At 43.9% G+C, this 21,781-nt stretch overlaps 1 protein-coding gene across 2 annotated transcripts in view; it reads right to left on the minus strand.

Annotated features, from left to right (window-relative positions):
* The window catches only part of LOC110502509 (cGMP-inhibited 3',5'-cyclic phosphodiesterase 3A), a 219,865-nt gene that overhangs the window by 93,337 nt on the left and 104,747 nt on the right, over window positions 1-21,781 (minus strand). For both annotated transcript variants that reach the window (XM_036960080.2, XM_090213263.1), the window contains exon 2: window positions 4,289-4,330. In XM_036960080.2, coding sequence (XP_036815975.2) covers window positions 4,289-4,330 — 42 coding nt within the window. The remainder of the gene's footprint in view (window positions 1-4,288; window positions 4,331-21,781) is intronic.

Here is a 21,781-nt window from a genome sequence, read left to right on the forward strand (position 1 = left end):
GACCCGAAACACACAGCCAGGGCAACTAAGGAGTGGCTCCGTAAGAAGCACCTCAAGGTCCTGGAGTGGCCTAGCCATTCTCCAGTCCTGAACCCAATAGAAATCTTTGGAGGGAGCTGAAAGTCCGTATTGCCCAGCGACAGCCCCGAAACCTGAAGGATCTGGAGAAGGTCTGTATGGAGGAGTGGGCCAAAATCCCTGCTGCAGCGTGTGCAAACCTGGTCAAGAACTACAGGAAACATATGATATCTGTAATTGCAAACCAAGATTTCTGTACCAAATATTAAGTTCTGCTTTCCTGAATTATCAAATACTTACAGTGCCTTGCGAAAGTATTCGGCCCCCTTGAACTTTGCGACCTTTTGCCACATTTCAGGCTTCAAACATAAAGATATAAAACTGTATTTTTTTTGTGAAGAATCAACAACAAGTGGGACACAATCATGAAGTGGAACGACATTTATTGGATATTTCAAACTTTTTTAACAAATCAAAAACTGAAAAATTGTGCGTGCAAAATTATTCAGCCCCCTTAAGTTAATACTTTGTATCGCCACCTTTTGCTGTGATTACAGCTGTAAGTCGCTTGGGGTATGTCTCTATCAGTTTTGCACATCGAGAGACTGAATTTTTTTCCCACTCCTCCTTGCAAAACAGCTCGAGCTCAGTGAGGTTGGATGGAGAGCATTTGTGAACAGCAGTTTTCAGTTCTTTCCACAGATTCTCGATTGGATTCAGGTCTGGACTTTGACTTGGCCATTCTAACACCTGGATATGTTTATTTTTGAACCATTCCATTGTAGATTTTGCTTTACGTTTTGGATCATTTCTTGTTGGAAGACAAATCTCCGTCCCAGTCTCAGGTCTTTTGCAGACTCAATCTGGTTTTCTTCCAGAATGGTCCTGTATTTGGCTCCATCCATCTTCCCATCAATTTTAACCATCTTCCCTGTCCCTGCTGAAGAAAAGCAGGCCCAAACCATGATGCTGCCACCACCATGTTTGACAGTGGGGATGGTGTGTTCAGCTGTGTTGCTTTTACGCCAAACATAACGTTTTGCATTGTTGCCAAAAAGTTCAATTTTGGTTTCATCTGACCAGAGCACCTTCTTCCACATGTTTGGTGTGTCTCCCAGGTGGCTTGTGGCAAACTTTAAACAACACTTTTTATGGATATCTTTAAGAAATGGCTTTATTCTTGCCACTCTTCCATAAAGGCCAGATTTGTGCAATATACGACTGACCCACCTCAGCTGTAGATCTCTGCAGTTCATCCAGAGTGATCATGGGCCTCTTGGCTGCATCTCTGATCAGTCTTCTCCTTGTATGAGCTGAAAGTTTAGAGGGACGGCCAGGTCTTGGTAGATTTGCAGTGGTCTGATACTCCTTCCATTTCAATATTATCGCTTGCACAGTGCTCCTTGGGATGTTTAAAGCTTGGGAAATCTTTTTGTATCCAAATCCGGCTTTAAACTTCTTCACAACAGTATCTCGGACCTGCCTGGTGTGTTCCTTGTTCTTCATGATGCTCTCTGAGCTTTTAATGGACCTCTGAGACTATCACAGTGCAGGTGCATTTATACGGAGACTTGATTACACACAGGTGGATTGTATTTATCATCAATAGTCATTTAGGTCAACATTGGATCATTCAGAGATCCTCACTGAACTTCTGGAGAGAGTTTGCTGCACTGAAAGTAAAGGGGCTGAATAATTTTGCACGCCCAATTTTTCCGTTTTTGATTTGTTAAAAAAGTTTGAAATATCCAATAAATGTCGTTCCACTTCATGATTGTGTCCCACTTCTTGTTGATTCTTCACAAAAAAATACAGTTTTATATCTTTATGTTTGAAGCCTGAAATGTGGCAAAAGGTCGCAAAGTTCAAGGGGGCCGAATACTTTCGCAAGGCACTGTATGTCATGCAATAAACTGCAAATTAATGACTTAAAAATCATACAATGTGATTTTCTGGATTTTTGTTTTAGATTCCGTCTCTCACAGTTGAAGTGTACCTATGATAAAAATTACAGACCTCTACATGCTTTGTAAGTACGAAAACCTGCAAAATCGGCAGTGTGTCAAATACTTAGCCTATACCTATCCAGATAACCTGTTAACCTATCCAAATTACCCCAATATACCTATCCAAATTACCCTAATACACCTATCCAAATTACCCTAATACACCTATCCAAATAACCCCAATATACCTATCCAAATAACCTGTATACCTATCCAGATAACCTGTTAACCTATCCAAATTACCCTAATATACCTATCCAAATTACCCTAATATACCTATCCAAATTACCCCAATATACCTATCCAGATAACCTGTTAACCTATCCAAATAACCCCAATATACCTATCCAAATAACCCCAATATACCTATCCAAATAACCCCAATATACCTATCCAGATAACCTGTTAACCTATCCAAATTACCCCAATATACCTATCCAAATTACCCTAATACACCTATCCAAATTACCCTAATACACCTATCCAAATAACCCCAATATACCTATCCAAATAACCTGTATACCTATCCAGATAACCTGTTAACCTATCCAAATTACCCTAATATACCTATCCAAATTACCCTAATACACCTATCCAAATTACGCTAATACACCTATCCAAATAACCGGTATACCGCTCCAAATAACCCTAATAAACCCATCCAAATAACCCTGATATACCCATCCAAATAACCTGTATACCTGTCACAATAACTGTATACCTCTCCAAAGAACCCTAATAAGCCTATCCAAATAACCCTAATATACCCATCTAAATAACCCTCAAATATCTATCCAAATAACCTGTATACCTATCCAAATAACCCATATACCTATCCAAATAACCCATATACCTATCCAAATAACCCATATATCTATCCAAATAACCTGTATACCTATCCAAATAACCTGTATACCTATCCAAATAACCCTAATATACCTATCCAATTAACCATATAGTTTTTACCTATAGCTAAGTGAGCCATCTCTTTCTGTGCAATGACTTACTGCAGGCTAAATGTCAAAGCTGTCTGTATTACTGGTACACCGACTAGAAGATCATGAAAAATGGTAGACCTTAATAATCTGTCTCGACGGACCAATCTAAAGGTGCAAGAGCGATCCAAAGACGGATAGATAAGGGACACACCTTTTAACAGTTAGGGTTAAAACATGATTTGGAATGCAACTCTGGGATTCTGTTTTCAAATCTATGTTTTACACTACACTTTACATTGTATAATTGTTCCTGTCTTGGGCTCCCGAGTGGCGCAGCAGTCTAAGGCACTGCATCTCAGTGCTAGAGGCGTGACGACAAACACCCTGGTTTGAATACAAAAATGTATGTAGTTCTGTCCTTGAGCTGTTCTTGTCTATTGATGTTCTGTACTCTGTCATGTTTTCTGTTTTGTGTGGACCCCAGGATAATTAGCTGCTGCATTTGCAACAGCTAATGGGGATCCTAATAAAATAAAAAATAACAAAAAATACCAGGCTGTATCACAACCGGCCATGATTGGGGGTCCCATAGGGCGGCGCACAATTGTCCCAGCATCATCTGGGTTTGGCCGGTTTAGGCAGTCATTGTAAATAAGAATTTGTTCTTAAACTGACTTGCCAAGTTAAATAAAGGTGAAATAAAATAAAATAAAAAAACCTCAGTGTGGTCACTACTCCCTGACAATCCATCTCACCTTGAGAAAGTTATCCTCCTGATAAAGGATAATAAACACTAACCTGACGAGCAAGTATATCTCTATACAGGGTTATAAACACTAACCTGACGAGCCAGTATATCTCTATACAGGGTTATAAACACTAACCTGACGAGCCAGTATATCTCTATGTTAAGGGGTTATAAACACTAACCTGATGAGACAGTATATCTCTATGTTAAGGGGTTATAAACACTAACCTGACGAGCCAGTATATCTCTATGCAGGGTTATAAACACTAACCTGACGAGCCAGTATATCTCTATAAAGGGTTATAACCACTAACCTGACGAGCCAGTATATCTCTATAAGGGGTTATAAACACTAACCAGACGAGCCAGTATATCTCTATAAGTGGTTATAAACACTAACCTGATGAGCCAGTATATCTCTATAAAGGGTTATAAACACTAACCTGACGAGCCAGTATATCTCTATGTTAAGGGGTTATAAACACTAACCTGACGAGCCAGTATATCTCTATGTCAAGGGGTTATAAACACTAACCTGACGAGCCAGTATATCTCTATAAACTGTTATTAACACTAACCTGAGATCCTCTTGAGCTTCTCTTGTTGTCCCATTCTGGCATCTGTAGGGAAAACAGAGTGAGTGAGAAATTACAATTCTGTACATTTACATGTTAGTCATAAAGCAGACACTTATCCAGAGTGACATACAACCATTGAATTGCACTTTTCAACTTAAGGGTACTAAAACAACCGCAACAACCACAATCACGATGATTCATTCTCTATTATAGATAACAGTATGTTATCTTGTGAAAATCCTTATTCTCCTCACCTGCTGCTGTTCAACTAGGCTAAATAATGAAAGGAAAAAACAGGAAGAAGAGAAATGGAGGGAATCAGTAAATGCTGGAGTTTTTTTTAAAACTTTCCATTAAGCATCGGGCTTTCTAATTCAATTTTACAGTCAGGTTTAAGTTTACTTTGGTTCCATTCACAGCCTAATGGCCCTGTGGAGCCTTTCGACTTTATGTACTCTAATGAACATTGCTCAGGCCTCGTAAAGCCATTTTCCACTTCCCTAGGAGTCACCCAGCTCAGCACCACTGTCACTAATCACTAGCTGTCGCTGTCTATCTGCTCCACAAAGCACACACACACACACACAGAAATCAGATGCACTGCCACCACTGAACGAACAGAACAAACATAAACCCTGCATCTTTGAAGCTTTCCAAGTTCCAAAGTACGCACGGCAGAGCTCCAAAGCAACACTGTGCTCCAAAGCAAGAAGCACTGTGCATGGCTACAGTTAGCTAACTGTACTGTTTTAGCTAGGAACACTGTGCATGGCTGTAGTTAGCTAACTGTACTGTTTTAGCTAGGAACACTGTGCATGGCTACAGTTAGCTAACTATACTATTTTAGTTGGGAAGATTGTGCATGGCTACAGTTAGCTAACTGTACTGTTTTAGCTAGGAACACTGTGCATGGCTACAGTTAGCTAACTATACTATTTTAGTTGGGAAGATTGTGCATGGCTACAGTTAGCTAACTGTACTGTTTTAGCTAGGAACACTGTGCATGGCTGCAGTTAGCTAACTGTACTGTTTTAGCTAGGAACACTGTGCATGGCTACAGTTAGCTAACTGTACTGTTTTAGCTAGGAACACTGTGCATGGCTGCAGTTAGCTAACTGTACTGTTTTAGCTAGGAACACTGTGCATGGCTACAGTTAGCTAACTGTACTGTTTTAGCAAGGAACACTGTGCATGGCTACAGTTAACTAACTATACTATTTTAGTTAGGAAGATTGTGCATGTCTACAGTTAGCTAGCTGTACTAATTTAGCTAAGAATACAGTGCATGGCTACAGTTAGCTGCACACAAAAAAAGTACTCTATATTGTGCAAAATAAGGGTTATTTGGCTTGTAACCATAACAGATCCCCCTTCCGTGCTATATAAAGCCTTTTTGGAAGTTTCGACAAAGAACCATTTCCTAAGGTTCCAAAATGAAAGCTATATGATGCTATAAAGAACCATTTCCTAATGTTCGAAGACGGTTGTCCTTGTGGAAGGTTCTACCATCTCAACAGAGGAACTCTGGAACTCTGTCAGAGTGACCATCGGGTTCTTGGTCACCTCCCTGACCAAGGGACCTAATTGCTCAGTTTGGCTGGGCGGCCAGCTCTAGGAAGACTCTTGGTGGTTCCAAACTTCTTCCATTTAAGAATGATGGAGGCCACTGTGTTCTTGGGAACCTGTCAAAATGTTAGACACACCTACTCATTCAAGGGTTTTTCTTAATTTGTACTATTTTGTACATTGTAGAATAATAGTGTAAACATCAAAACTATGAAATAACACATGGAATCTTGTTGTAAGCAAAAAAAAGTGTTAAATATTTTATATTTGAGATTCTTCAAAGTAGCCACCCTTTGCCTTGATGACGACTTTGCACACTCTTGGCATTCTCTCAACCAGCTTCATGAGTTAGTCACCTGGAATTAATTTCAATTAACAGGTGTGCCTTGTTAAAAGTGAATTTGTGGAAGTAACAGACACATCTCAACATCAACTGTTCAGAGGAGACTGCATGAAGCAGGCCTTCACGGTCGAATTGCTGCAATCGCCATGTCTTTGTGAGACGCAGAGTAGGTGAATGGATGATCTCCGCATGTGTGGTTCCCACCGTGAAGCATGGAGGAGGTGTGATTGTGTGGGAGTGCTTTGCTGGTGACACTGTCAATGATTTATTTACAATTCAAGGCACACTTAACCAGCATGGCTACCACAGCATTCTGCAGCGATACACCATCCCATTTGGTTTGTGCTTAGTGGGACTATCATTTGTTTTTCAACAGGACAATGACTCAACACACCTCCAAGCTGTGTAAGGGCTATTTGACCAAGGAGAGTGATGGAGGGCTGCATCAGATGACCTGGCATCCACAATCACCCGACCTCAACTCAATTGAGATGGTTTGGGATGAGTTGGACCACAGAATGAAGGAAAAACAGCCAACAAGTGCTCAGCATATGTGGGAACACCTTCAAGACGGTTGGAAAAGCATTTCAGGTGAAGTTGGCTGAGAGAATGCCAAGAGTATTTAAAGCTGGCATGAAGGCAAAAGGCTACTTTGAAGAATCTAAAATGTTTAATATTTTAGCAAATTTATAAAACATTTTAAAACATTTATTTACATAAGTACATATTCCATCGGTAAATAGCCCACCCAATTTACCTACGTCATCCCCATACTGTTTTTATTTATTTACTTTTCTGCTCTTTTGCACACCAGTATCTCTACCTGCACATGACCATCTGATCATTTATCACTCCAGTGTTAATCTGCTAAATTGTAATTATTCGCCTACCACCTCATGCCTTTTGCACACAATTTATAGAATCTTTAAAAAAAAAATTATACTGTGTTATTAACTTGTTTATTGTTTACTCCATGTGTAACTCTGTGTTGTTGTCTGTTCACACTGCAATGCTTTATCTTGGCCAGGTCGCAGTTGTAAATGAGAACTTGTTCTCAACTAGCCTACCTGGTTAAATAAAGGTGAAATATATATATTTTTTAAATGTACAAAATATACCTCAACTACCTCGTACTCCTGCACACCAACACCGTACTGGTACCCCGTGTACATAGCCAAGTTATTACCTTGTACTCCTGCATATCGACTCGGTACTGATACCCTGTGTATATAGCCAAGTTATTACCTCATACCTCTGTACGTTGACTCTGTACTGGTTCCCTGTGTATATAGCCAAGTCATTACCTCTACTCTTACACATGAACTCAGTACTGGTACAGCGTGTATATAAGTTATCGTTACTCATTGTGTATTAATTCCTCGTGTTATTATTTTTCTATTCATCTGCTTTCTCTCTGCATTGTTGGGAAGAGTCCGTAAGTAAGCATTTCACTGTTAGTCTACACCTGTTGTGTACGAAGCATGTGAAAATTACATTTAGATTTGAGATGTTATTATTGATTTGAGATGTGAATATTGATTTGAGATGTTATTATTGATTTGAGATGTGATTATTGATTTGAGATGTTATTATTGATTTGAGTTGTTATTATTGATTTGAGATGTGATTATTGATTTGAGATGTTATTATTGATTTGAGATGTGAATATTGATTTGAGATGTTATTATTGATTTGAGATGTGATTATTGATTTGAGATGTTATTATTGATTTGAGATGTGATTATTGATTTGAGATGTTATTATTGATTTGAGATGTGAATATTGATTTGAGATGTTATTATTGATTTGAGATGTGATTATTGATTTGAGATGTTATTATTGATTTGAGATGTTATTATTGATTTGAGATGTGATTATTGATTTGAGATGTGATTATTGATTTGAGATGTTATTATTGATTTGAGATGTGATTATTGATTTGAGATGTTATTATTGATTTGAGATGTGATTATTGATTTGAGATGTTATTATTGATTTGAGATGTTATTATTGATTTGAGATGTGATTATTGATTTGAGATGTTATTATTGATTTGAGATGTGATTATTGATTTGAGATGTTATTATTGATTTGAGATGTGATTATTGATTTGAGATGTTATTATTGATTTGAGATGTGATTATTGATTTGAGATGTGATTATTGATTTGAGATGTTATTATTGATTTGAGTTATGATTATTGATTTGAGATGTGATTATTGATTTGAGATGTGATTATTGATTTGAGATGTGATTATTGATTTTGAGATGTGATTATTGATTTTGAGATGTGATTATTGATTTGAGATGTGATTATTGTGTTAAGTTGCATCAGGTGTGCTAGCCCAGGAACGTCCGATCCATTCTTGCCAACAGCAACTCAGAGGTGACCTCTTTCACACATGAATAAGGACTGATTCCTGGTTGAACAAATGAAATAAGTTTTGCCCGTGTGCAGAAGAGGTTCACATTCATGGGAGTCATTTGTATCAGCTGTTACCAAAATGCTTAGCATTTTTATTGTGTGTGAAAAAGAAGACTTCAGTACCCATTAGATTCTGATGGAGAATCAAGTGGACCCCAGTTTCATTAAATGTGTCTTGGCGATCAAGAAAAACTGTAACTACATGTTAATACATAAAAGAGGAGAAGAAGAACCCTTTTCTGAACTGAAAATAACCATTGAAGGGCTCAATGGGTTATTTGAGTCATCGTGGTTCCACTATAGAACCAGCACCTTCCCAGAGAACCCTTGAGGAACCCTATTTTCTTAGTGTGTAGTAGTATTGTGTTACGCTACTTTAGGATACAGTAGTGTTATCACGGTGAATGCTGTTTCCCACAGTAGAAACGATTTGTAAACAAAGCTTATAGTCCACTTCCTGTGGCCTTATCACCGGGTCAGGAGACTTTTATCAGCTGCACTGAACAAGAACTGTGTTAACCCTTAACTTAACCATTCGGGAATATATGCCTAAATGTAGCCTTCAAAATTAGACGTTTATGGACAAACGTTGGATTCTGCAGTGAGACTGTAGCTATAATCCTAATACGGGAGTGTGGTACTCAGATTAATTAGTAGCTATCTGGCTGCCAGAACCTCTTAGGTTGGTTTGATTAGAAAGCCCTGGGATTGACCTCATTGCTCTACAACATCATGCCTTAATTACAATCAACAACAACACACACACACATAAAAACAGCATGTCAACGATAGGCACTTCTCTAAGACCACCTCAGTGAAGAGTGATGCTGCTAGAGTTTAGGGCTAGTCTAGATGCCTGATGCCTGTGGTCCCTCTAGTCAGTACAGCTAGTCACTGATGCCTGTGGTCCCTCTAGTCAGTACAGCTAGTCACTGATGCCTGTGGTCCCTCTAGTCAGTACAGCTAGTCACTGATGCCTGTGGTCCCTCTAGTCAGTACAGCTAGTCACTGATGCCTGTGGTCCCTCTAGTCAGCACAGCTAGTCACTGATGCCTGTGGTCCCTCTAGTCAGTACAGCTAGTCACTGATGCCTGTGGTCCCTCTAGTCAGTACAGCTAGTCACTGATGCCTGTGGTCCCTCTAGTCAGTACAGCTAGTCACTGATGCCTGTGGTCCCTCTAGTCAGTACAGCTAGTCACTGATGCCTGTGGTCCCTCTAGTCAGTACAGCTAGTCACTGATGCCTGTGGTCCCTCTAGTCAGTACAGCTAGTCACTGATGCCTGTGGTCCCTCTAGTCAGTACAGCTAGTCACTGACGCCTGTGGTCCCTCTAGTCAGTACAGCTAGTCACTGATGCCTGTGGTCCCTCTAGTCAGTAGAATACTAACACTGCTGATAATAGGAGCAGACATATATCAACTAGGCTGATCTGAAGCTACTAATGAGCGATACATGAGGTTAGGGTGCATTATGCAAACTGTGTGTGTGTGTGTGTGTGTGTGTGTGTGTGTGTGTGTGTGTGTGTGTGTGTGTGTGTGTGTGTGTGTGCGTGCGTGCGTGCGTGTGTGTGTTTGTGGAGGCGTCACAATGGATAGAAGAGTTGAAACAGGGCTAGTCATGAATGAAATATAATGATTTAGCTGCGTCATCATGCACCTAGTGAGCTATATTAGGCCTGTGACATTTCCAGGTCCCTTGGCACACACTATTAGAAGTGCTTTAGAGCCTCAACCGGGGTTTAATAAGGAAAGTCGCTGAAGTTCGTATGAGTTTCAGGTTGATCAGCCTGCAACTGGCACAGAGTACCCACCATCACGGCTCAAAGCTAATCCGCAATAGATGTACATTTAAATGATCACTGTTTCTCTATGCTGATAGGCAGGTGTAACAGCAACCGCAGAGCTTACTACAGTGGTGTTTGCTCTTTGGATAGGTCCACTTTTTCAAGCCATCAGTGTTTACACATCACCACTCCTGTGGCAGAGCTGAGCTGCTTGCTGTGGCTCAGAGCCATAGGGTTGGTGAGGGGGAGATAGAGAGAGAGAGAGAGAGAGAGAGAGAGGGTCTGGCTGGTCAAGCAAAGAGTGAACCTTTATTTAAGGAAAAAGGTAGAAGTGTTGGGATTGGTTTGAATATGTACCAATAACACATTGGTGTGAGTGTAGGGTTTGGCTGCTCATGCTTACATGCTTGTGATATCAACACTGGTCTGGTTGGCCACTGAGTGGTACTGTAGTCACATACTGGTCTGGTTGGCTACAGAGTGGTACTGTGGTCACATACTGGTCTGGATGGCTACTGAGTGTTAGTCACAGACTGGTCTGGGTGGCTACTGAGTGGTACTGTAGTCACAGACTGGTCTGGATGGCTGCAGAGTGGTACTGTAGTCACAGACTGGTCTGGATGGCTACTGAGTGTTAGTCACAGACTGCTCTGGATGGCTACTGAGTGGTACTGTAGTCACAGACTGGTCTGGATGGCTGCAGAGTGGTACTGTAGTCACAGACTGGTCTGGATGGCTACTGAGTGTTAGTCACATACTGGTCTGGATAGCTACTGAGTGGTACTGTAGTCACAGACTGGTCTGGATGGCTGCAGAGTGGTACTGTAGTCACAGACTGGTCTGGATGGCTACTGAGTGTTAGTCACAGACTGGTCTGGATAGCTACTGAGTGGTACTGTAGTCACAGACTGGTCTGGAAGGCTGCAGAGTGGTACTGTAGTCACAGACTGGTCTGGATGGCTACTGAGTGTTAGTCACAGACTGGTCTAGTTGGCTACTGAGTGATAGTCACAGACTGGTCTGGTTGGCTACTGAGTGATAGTCACAGACTGGTCTGGTTGGCTACTGAGTGATAGTCACAGACTGGTCTGGATAGCTACTGAGTGGTACTGTAGTCACAGACTGGTCTGGAAGGCTGCAGAGTGGTACTGTAGTCACAGACTGGTCTGGATGGCTACTGAGTGTTAGTCACAGACTGGTCTGGTTGGCTACTGAGTGATAGTCACATACTGGTCTGGTTGGCTACTGAGTGATAGTCACAGACTGGTCTGGTTGGCTACTGAGTGGTACTGTAGTCACACACTGGTCTGGTTGGCTACTGAGTGTTAGTCACAGACTGGTCTGGTTGGCTACTGAGTGATAGTCACAGACTGGTCTGGTTGGCTACTGAGTGGTACTGTAGTCACACACTGGTCTGGTTGGCTACTGAGTGTTAGTCACAGACTGGTCTGGATGGCTACTGAGTGTTAGTCACAGACTGGTCTGGTTGGCTACTGAGTGATAGTCACAGACTTGTCTGGATGGCTACTGAGTGTTAGTCACAGACTGGTCTGGTTGGCTACTGAGTGATAGTCACAGACTGGTCTGGATGGCTACTGAGTGGTACTGTAGTCACAGACTGGTCTGGATGGCAACAGAGTGGTACTGTGGTCACATACTGGTCTGGATGGCTACTGAGTGTTAATCACAGACTGGTCTGGATGGCTACTGAGTGGTACTGTAGTCACAGACTGGTCTGGATGGCTGCAGAGTGGTACTGTAGTCACAGACTGGTCTGGATGGCTACTGAGTGTTAGTCACAGACTGCTCTGGATGGCTACTGAGTGGTACTGTAGTCACAGACTGGTCTGGATGGCTGCAGAGTGGTACTGTAGTCACAGACTGGTCTGGATGGCTACTGAGTGTTAGTCACAGACTGGTCTGGATAGCTACTGAGTTGTACTGTAGTCACAGACTGGTCTGGATGGCTGCAGAGTGGTACTGTAGTCACAGACTGGTCTGGATGGCTACTGAGTGTTAGTCACAGACTGGTCTGGATAGCTACTGAGTGGTACTGTAGTCACAGACTGGTCTGGAAGGCTGCAGAGTGGTACTGTAGTCACAGACTGGTCTGGATGGCTACTGAGTGTTAGTCACAGACTGGTCTAGTTGGCTACTGAGTGTTAGTCACAGACTGGTCTGGATAGCTACTGAGTGGTACTGTAGTCACAGACTGGTCTGGAAGGCTGCAGAGTGGTACTGTAGTCACAGACTGGTCTGGATGGCTACTGAGTGTTAGTCACAGACTGGTCTAGTTGGCTACTGAGTGATAGTCACAGACTGGTCTGGTTGGCTACTGAGTGATAGTCACAGACTGGTCTGGTTGGCTACTGAGTGATAGTCACAGACTGGTCTGGATAGCTACTGAGTGGTACTGTAGTCACAGACTGGTCTGGAAGGCTGCAGAGTGGTACTGTAGTCACAGACTGGTCTGGATGGCTACTGAGTGTTAGTCACAGACTGGTCTGGTTGGCTATTGAGTGATAGTCACAGACTGGTCTGGTTGGCTACTGAGTGATAGTCACAGACTGGTCTGGTTGGCTACTGAGTGGTACTGTAGTCACACACTGGTCTGGTTGGCTACTGAGTGTTAGTCACAGACTGGTCTGGTTGGCTACTGAGTGATAGTCACAGACTGGTCTGGTTGGCTACTGAGTGGTACTGTAGTCACATACTGGTCTGGTTGGCTACTGAGTGTTAGTCACAGACTGGTCTGGATGGCTACTGAGTGTTAGTCACAGACTGGTCTGGTTGGCTACTGAGTGATAGTCACAGACTTGTCTGGATGGCTACTGAGTGTTAGTCACAGACTGGTCTGGTTGGCTACTGAGTGATAGTCACAGACTGGTCTGGATGGCTACTGAGTGGTACTGTAGTCACAGACTGGTCTGGATGGCTACAGAGTGGTACTGTGGTCACATACTGGTCTGGATGGCTACTGAGTGTTAATCACAGACTGGTCTGGATGGCTACTGAGTGGTACTGTAGTCACAGACTGGTCTGGATGGCTGCAGAGTGGTACTGTAGTCACAGACTGGTCTGGATGGCTACTGAGTGTTAGTCACAGACTGCTCTGGATGGCTACTGAGTGGTACTGTAGTCACAGACTGGTCTGGATGGCTGCAGAGTGGTACTGTAGTCACAGACTGGTCTGGATGGCTACTGAGTGTTAGTCACAGACTGGTCTGGATAGCTACTGAGTGGTACTGTAGTCACAGACTGGTCTGGATGGCTGCAGAGTGGTACTGTAGTCACAGACTGGTCTGGATGGCTACTGAGTGTTAGTCACAGACTGGTCTGGAGAGCTACTGAGTGGTACTGTAGTCACAGACTGGTCTGGAAGGCTGCAGAGTGGTACTGTAGTCACAGACTGGTCTGGATGGCTACTGAGTGTTAGTCACAGACTGGTCTAGTTGGCTACTGAGTGATAGTCACAGACTGGTCTGGTTGGCTACTGAGTGATAGTCACAGACTGGTCTGGTTGGCTACTGAGTGATAGTCACAGACTGGTCTGGATAGCTACTGAGTGGTACTGTAGTCACAGACTGGTCTGGAAGGCTGCAGAGTGGTACTGTAGTCACAGACTGGTCTGGATGGCTACTGAGTGTTAGTCACAGACTGGTCTAGTTGGCTACTGAGTGATAGTCACAGACTGGTCTGGTTGGCTACTGAGTGATTGTCACAGACTGGTCTGGATGGCTACTGAGTGTTAGTCACAGACTGGTCTGGTTGGCTACTGAGTGATAGTCACAGACTTGTCTGGATGGCTACTGAGTGTTAGTCACAGACTGGTCTGGTTGGCTACTGAGTGATAGTCACAGACTTGTCTGGATGGCTACTGAGTGTTAGTCACAGACTGGTCTGGTTGGCTACTGAGTGATAGTCACAGACTGGTCTGGATGGCTACTGAGTGGTACTGTAGTCACAGATTGGTCTGGATGGCTACTGAGTGATAGTCACAGACTGGTCTGGATGGCTACTGAGTGGTACTGTAGTCACAGCCTGGTCTGGATGGCTACTGAGTGGTACTGTAGTCACAGACTGGTCTGGATGGCTACAGAGTGGTACTGTAGTCACAGACTGGTCTGGATGGCTACTGAGTGTTAGTCACAGACTGCTCTGGATGGCTACTGAGTGGTACTGTAGTCACAGACTGGCCTGGATGGCTGCAGAGTGGTACTGTAGTCACAGACTGGTCTGGATGGCTACTGAGTGTTAGTCACAGACTGGTCTGGATAGCTACTGAGTGGTACTGTAGTCACTGACTGGTCTGGATGGCTACTGAGTGTTAGTCACAGACTGCTCTGGATGGCTACTGAGTGGTACTGTAGTCACAGACTGGTCTGGATGGCTGCAGAGTGGTACTGTAGTCACAGACTGGTCTGGATGGCTACTGAGTGTTAGTCACAGACTGGTCTGGATAGCTACTGAGTGGTACTGTAGTCACAGACTGGTCTGGATGGCTACTGAGTGGTACTGTAGTCACAGACTGGTCTGTTTGGCTACTGAGTGATAGTCACAGACAGGTCTGGATAGCTACTGAGTGGTACTTTAGTCAAACAATGGTCTGGTTGGCTACTGAGTGTTAGTGCCAGACTGGTCTGGTTGGCTACTGAGTGATAGTCACAGACTGGTCTGGATGGCTACTGAGTGTTAGTCACAGACTGGTCTAGTTGGCTACTGAGTGATAGTCAAGAGACTGGTCTGGTTGGCTACTGAGTGATAGTCACAGACTGGTCTGGTTGGCTACTGAGTGATAGTCACAGACTGGTCTGGATAGCTACTGAGTGGTACTGTAGTCACAGACTGGTCTGGAAGGCTGCAGAGTGGTACTGTAGTCACAGACTGGTCTGGATGGCTACTGAGTGTTAGTCACAGACTGGTCTAGTTGGCTACTGAGTGATAGTCACAGACTGGTCTGGTTGGCTACTGAGTGATAGTCACAGACAGGTCTGGTTGGCTACTGAGTGATAGTCACAAACTGGTCTGGTTGGCTACTGAGTGATAGTCACAGACTGGTCTGGTTGGCTACTGAGTGGTACTGTAGTCACACACTGGTCTGGTTGGCTACTGAGTGTTAGTCACAGACTGGTCTGGATGGCTACTGAGTGTTAGTCACAGACTGGTCTGGTTGGCTACTGAGTGATAGTCACAGACTTGTCTGGATGGCTACTGAGTGTTAGTCACAGACTGGTCTGGTTGGCTACTGAGTGATAGTCACAGACTTGTCTGGATGGCTACTGAGTGTTAGTCACAGACTGGTCTGGTTGGCTACTGAGTGATAGTCACAGACTGGTCTGGATGGCTACTGAGTGGTACTGTAGTCACAGACTGGTCTGGATGGCTACTGAGTGATAGTCACAGACTGGTCTGGATGGCTACTGAGTGGTACTGTAGTCACAGCCTGGTCTGGATGGCTACTGAGTGATAATCACAGACTGGTCTGGATGGCTACTGAGTGGTACTGTAGTCACAGACTGGTCTGGATGGCTACAGAGTGGTACTGTAGTCACAGACTGGTCTGGATGGCTACTGAGTGTTAGTCACAGACTGCTCTGGATGGCTACTGAGTGGTACTGTAGTCACAGACTGGCCTGGATGGCTGCAGAGTGGTACTGTAGTCACAGACTGGTCTGGATGGCTACTGAGTGTTAGTCACAGACTGGTCTGGATAGCTACTGAGTGGTACTGTAGTCACAGACTGGTCTGGATGGCTACTGAGTGTTAGTCACAGACTGCTCTGGAACACTACTGAGTGGTACTGTAGTCACAGACTGGTCTGGATGGCTGCAGAGTGGTACTGTAGTCACAGACTGGTCTGGATGGCTACTGAGTGTTAGTCACAGACTGGTCTGGATAGCTACTGAGTGGTACTGTAGTCACAGACTGGTCTGGATGGCTACTGAGTGGTACTGTAGTCACAGACTGGTCTGTTTGGCTACTGAGTGATAGTCACAGACAGGTCTGGATAGCTACTGAGTGGTACTTTAGTCACACACTGGTCTGGTTGGCTACTGAGTGTTAGTGCCAGACTGGTCTGGTTGGCTACTGAGTGATAGTCACAGACTGGTCTGGATGGCTACTGAGTGTTAGTCACAGACTGGTCTGGTTGGCTACTGAGTGATAGTCACAGACTGGTCTGGATGGCTACTGAGTGGTACTGTAGTCACAGACTGGTCTGGATGGCTACTGAGTGATAGTCACAGACTGGTCTGGTTGGCTACTGAGTGATAGTCACAGACTGGTCTGGTTGGCTACTGAGTGATAGTCACAGACTGGTCTGGATGGCTACTGAGTGGTACTGTAGTCACAGACTGGTCTGGTTGGCTACTGAGTGATAGTCAAGAGACTGGTCTGGTTGGCTACTGAGTGATAGTCACAGACTGGTCTGGATGGCTACTGAGTGTTAGTCACAGACTGGTCTGGTTGGCTACTGAGTGTTAGTCACAGACTGGTCTGGATGGCTACTGAGTGTTAGTCACAGACTGGTCTGGTTGGCTACTGAGTGATAGTCACAGATTTGTCTGGATGGCTACTGTGTGTTAGTCACAGACTGGTCTGGTTGGCTACTGAGTGATAGTCACAGACTGGTCTGGATGGCTACTGAGTGGTACTTTAGTCACAGACTGGTCTGGGTGGCTACTGAGTGATAGTCACAGACTGGTCTGGTTGGCTACTGAGTGATAGTCACAGACTGGTCTGGTTGGCTACTGAGTGGTACTGTAGTCACACACTGGTCTGGTTGGCTACTGAGTGTTAGTCACAGACTGGTCTGGTTGGCTACTGAGTGATAGTCACAGACTGGTCTGGATGGCTACTGAGTGGTACTGTAGTCACAGACTGGTCTGGTTGGCTACTGAGTGATAGTCAAGAGACTGGTCTGGTTGGCTACTGAGTGATAGTCACAGACTGGTCTGGTTGGCTACTGAGTGATAGTCACAGACTGGTCTGGTTGGCTACTGAGTGATAGTCACAGACTGGTCTGGTTGGCTACTGAGTGATAGTCACAGACTGGTCTGGTTGGCTACTGAGTGGTACTGTAGTCACACACTGGTCTGGTTGGCTACTAAGTGTTAGTCACAGACTGGTCTGGATGGCTACTGAGTGTTAGTCACAAACTGGTCTGGTTGGCTACTGAGTGATAGTCACAGACTTGTCTGGATGGCTACTGAGTGTTAGTCACAGACTGGTCTGGTTGGCTACTGAGTGATAGTCACAGACTTGTCTGGATGGCTACTGAGTGTTAGTCACAGACTGGTCTGGTTGGCTACTGAGTGATAGTCACAGACTGGTCTGGATGGCTACTGAGTGGTACTGTAGTCACAGACTGGTCTGGATGGCTACTGAGTGATAGTCACAGACTGGTCTGGTTGGCTACTGAGTGATAGTCACAGACTGGTCTGGTTGGCTACTGAGTGGTACTGTAGTCACAGACTGGTCTGGATGGCTACTGAGTGATAGTCACAGACTGGTCTGGTTGGCTACTGAGTGGTAGGTTAGTCACAGACTGGTCTGGATGGCTACTGAGTGATAGTCACAGACTGGTCTGGATGGCTACTGAGTGGTACTGTAGTCACAGACTGGTCTGGATGGCTACAGAGTGGTACTGTAGTCACAGACTGGTCTGGATGGCTACTGAGTGTTAGTCACAGACTGCTCTGGATGGCTACTGAGTGGTACTGTAGTCACAGACTGGTCTGGATGGCTGCAGAGTGGTACTGTAGTCACAGACTGGTCTGGATGGCTACAGAGTGGTACTGTAGTCACAGACTGGTCTGGATGGCTACTGAGTGTTAGTCACAGACTGCTCTGGATGGCTACTGAGTGGTACTGTAGTCACAGACTGGTCTGGATGGCTACTGAGTGTTAGTCACAGACTGGTCTGGATAGCTACTGAGTGGTACTGTAGTCACAGACTGGTCTGGATGGCTACTGAGTGGTACTGTAGTCACAGACTGGTCTGGGTGGCTACTGAGTGATAGTCAAGAGACTGGTCTGGTTGGCTACTGAGTGATAGTCACAGACTGGTCTGGTTGGCTACTGAGTGATAGTCACAGACTGGTCTGGTTGGCTACTGAGTGATAGTCACAGACTGGTCTGGTTGGCTACTGAGTGATAGTCACAGACTGGTCTGGATGGCTACTGAGTGGTACTGTAGTCACAGACTGGTCTGGTTGGCTACTGAGTGATAGTCACAGACTGGTCTGGTTGGCTACTGAGTGATAGTCACAGACTGGTCTGGTTGGCTACTGAGTGATAGTCACAGACTGGTCTGGTTGGCTACTGAGTGATAGTCACAGACTGGTCTGGTTGGCTACTGAGTGATAGTCACAGACTGGTCTGGTTGGCTACTGAGTGATAGTCACAGACTGGTCTGGTTGGCTACTGAGTGGTACTGTAGTCACACACTGGTCTGGTTGGCTACTGAGTGTTAGTCACAGACTGGTCTGGATGGCTACTGAGTGTTAGTAACAGACTGGTCTGGTTGGCTACTGAGTGATAGTCACAGACTTGTATGGATGGCTACTGAGTGTTAGTCACAGACTGGTCTGGTTGGCTACTGAGTGATAGTCACAGACTTGTCTGGATGGCTACTGAGTGTTAGTCACAGACTGGTCTGGTTGGCTACTGAGTGATAGTCACAGACTGGTCTGGATGGCTACTGAGTGGTACTGTAGTCACACACTGGTCTGGTTGGCTACTGAGTGTTAGTCACAGACTGGTCTGGATGGCTACTGAGTGTTAGTCACAGACTGGTCTGGTTGGCTACTGAGTGATAGTCACAGACTTGTATGGATGGCTACTGAGTGTTAGTCACAGACTGGTCTGGTTGGCTACTGAGTGATAGTCACAGACTTGTCTGGATGGCTACTGAGTGTTAGTCACAGACTGGTCTGGTTGGCTACTGAGTGATAGTCACAGACTGGTCTGGATGGCTACTGAGTGGTACTGTAGTCACAGACTGGTCTGGTTGGCTACTGAGTGATAGTCACAGACTGGTCTGGTTGGCTACTGAGTGATAGTCACAGACTGGTCTGGTTGGCTACTGCGTGGTACTGTAGTCACAGACTGGTCTGGATGGCTACTGAGTGATAGTCACAGACTGGTCTGTTTGGCTACTGAGTGATAGTCACAGACTGGTCTGGTTGGCTACTGAGTGATATTCACAGACTGGTCTGGTTGGCTACTGAGTGATAGTCACAGACTGGTCTGGTTGGCTACTGAGTGATAGTCACAGACTGGTCTGGTTGGCCACTGAGTGGTACTGTAGTCACACACTGGTCTGGTTGGCTACTGAGTGATAGTAGCAGACATGTATTTGTTTAAAAAACTATCACTTCGTGGTTTCATTTCAGTGAGACAAATATTCATGTTTTTTGTTGTTGTTGCAAAATGCTATAAATCTGCCCCACTCTCAGATATAAGTAGTATTACTAGGTTTTACACAGTCTAATGTAACAAAAAAACAATATATTTTTTTTATAAAGAAATGTACAAATAGTACATTTGTGACATCAATATTTGTTTTATATTTTTGTGGTATAATTCAATACAGTAATGTGAAATCTAAATGTTTACATTGGACATTTAATAGATGCTCTCATCCAGAGCGATGATGCGGCAGGGTAGCCTAGTGGTTAGAGCGTTGGACTAGTAACCGGAAGGTTGCGAGTTCAAACCCCCGAGCTGACAAGGTACAAATCTGTCGTTCTGCCCCCTGAACAGACAGTTAAACCCACTGTTCCCAGGCCGTCATTGAAAATAAGAATTTGTTCTTAACTGACTTGCCTGGTTAAATAAAGGTAAAATAAAAAATAAAAAATCAGTGGGGGAAAAAGTACCCAGTTGTCCTACTTGAGTAAAAGTAAAGATACCTTGAATAGAAAATGACTTAATAAAAGTGAAAGTCACCCAGTAAAATACTACTATACTACTACTAAATAGTATCAAAAGTACATGTAATTGCTAAAATATACTTAAATATCAAAAGTAAAAGTATTATATCACTTATATTAGGAAAACCAGACAGCACCAGTTTTTTTTACATTTGTTACGGATAGCCAGGGGCACACTCCAATACTCAAGACAAAACGAATTACAAATTAATCATTTGTGTTTATTGAGTACACCAGATTAGAGGCAGGGGATGACCAGGGATGGTCCCTTTAAGTGTGTGAATTGGAACATTTTCCTGTCCTGCTAAGGTTTGAAAAGGTAACAAGTACTTTTGGGTGTCATGGAAAATGTACGGAGTAAAAAGTACATTGCTTTCTTTAGGAATGTAGTGAAGTAAAAGCTAAAGTAGTCAACAATATAAATAGTTGTCACATATTCTCCATCTCTGGCCTCGAGGTCATCAGGCTGCTGATTATCCCGCACGCCTGTCAACATCGATCACGCGCACATACACCTCATGACACTCACCTGGACTCCATCACCTCCTTGATTATCTTCCAGTTAAACCAAAAACGTCAAACACAACCATCTAAAAGTCATATTTTACACGTACATGAAGGGACCCATCAGCAATTATATCTGATGAAAACAAACACAACTGTAAAAAATATTCGATAAATACAAAAAATATATATATATAATCTTAATTTTGTAGGAAAAATGTCCTCTTGCTTTCAGTGCTGTCAGTGTTTTTAGTTAAAGTGACATTGGGACAGATGGCTAAGGACAGCCTGGAGACTTCATGTCCCAGGATGCCAGAGAGTAGGAAGGAGGTGTCCTGGAGGAAATAACAGTTCCTCATTAGACCTGGACACACACACACACACACACACACACACACACACACACACACACACACACACACTTGTACGTGCACATGCTCACACGCAACCCTTATAGACCTTGGAAGAACCTGGGGTCCAGATGTTCACTTGGCTTCATTAACTAAATGTCCAATTGATTATGTTGAAAAGAAAATGGACTTTACATGGGCATGGAGGTCTATAATGGTTGAACCCATCACAGTAACATGCAGGTCTATAATGGTTGAACCCATCACAGCAACATGCAGGTCTGTAATGGTTGAACCCATCACAGTAACATGCAGGTCTGTAATGGTTGAACCCATCACAGCAACATGCAGGTCTGTAATGGTTGAACCCATCACAGCAACATACAGGTCTGTAATGGTTGAACCCATCACAGTAACATGCAGGTCTGTAATGGTTGAACCCATCACAACAACATGCTGGTCTGTAATGGTTGAACCCATCACAGTAACATGCAGGTCTGTAATGGTTGAACCCATCACAACAACATGCTGGTCTGTAATGGTTGAACCCATCACAACAACATGCTGGTCTGTAATGGTTGAACCCA

Source organism: Oncorhynchus mykiss, chromosome 2 (genome assembly GCF_057628025.1).
Source record: "Oncorhynchus mykiss isolate SJ-2025 chromosome 2, ASM5762802v1, whole genome shotgun sequence".
NCBI lineage: Eukaryota > Metazoa > Chordata > Actinopteri > Salmoniformes > Salmonidae > Oncorhynchus > Oncorhynchus mykiss.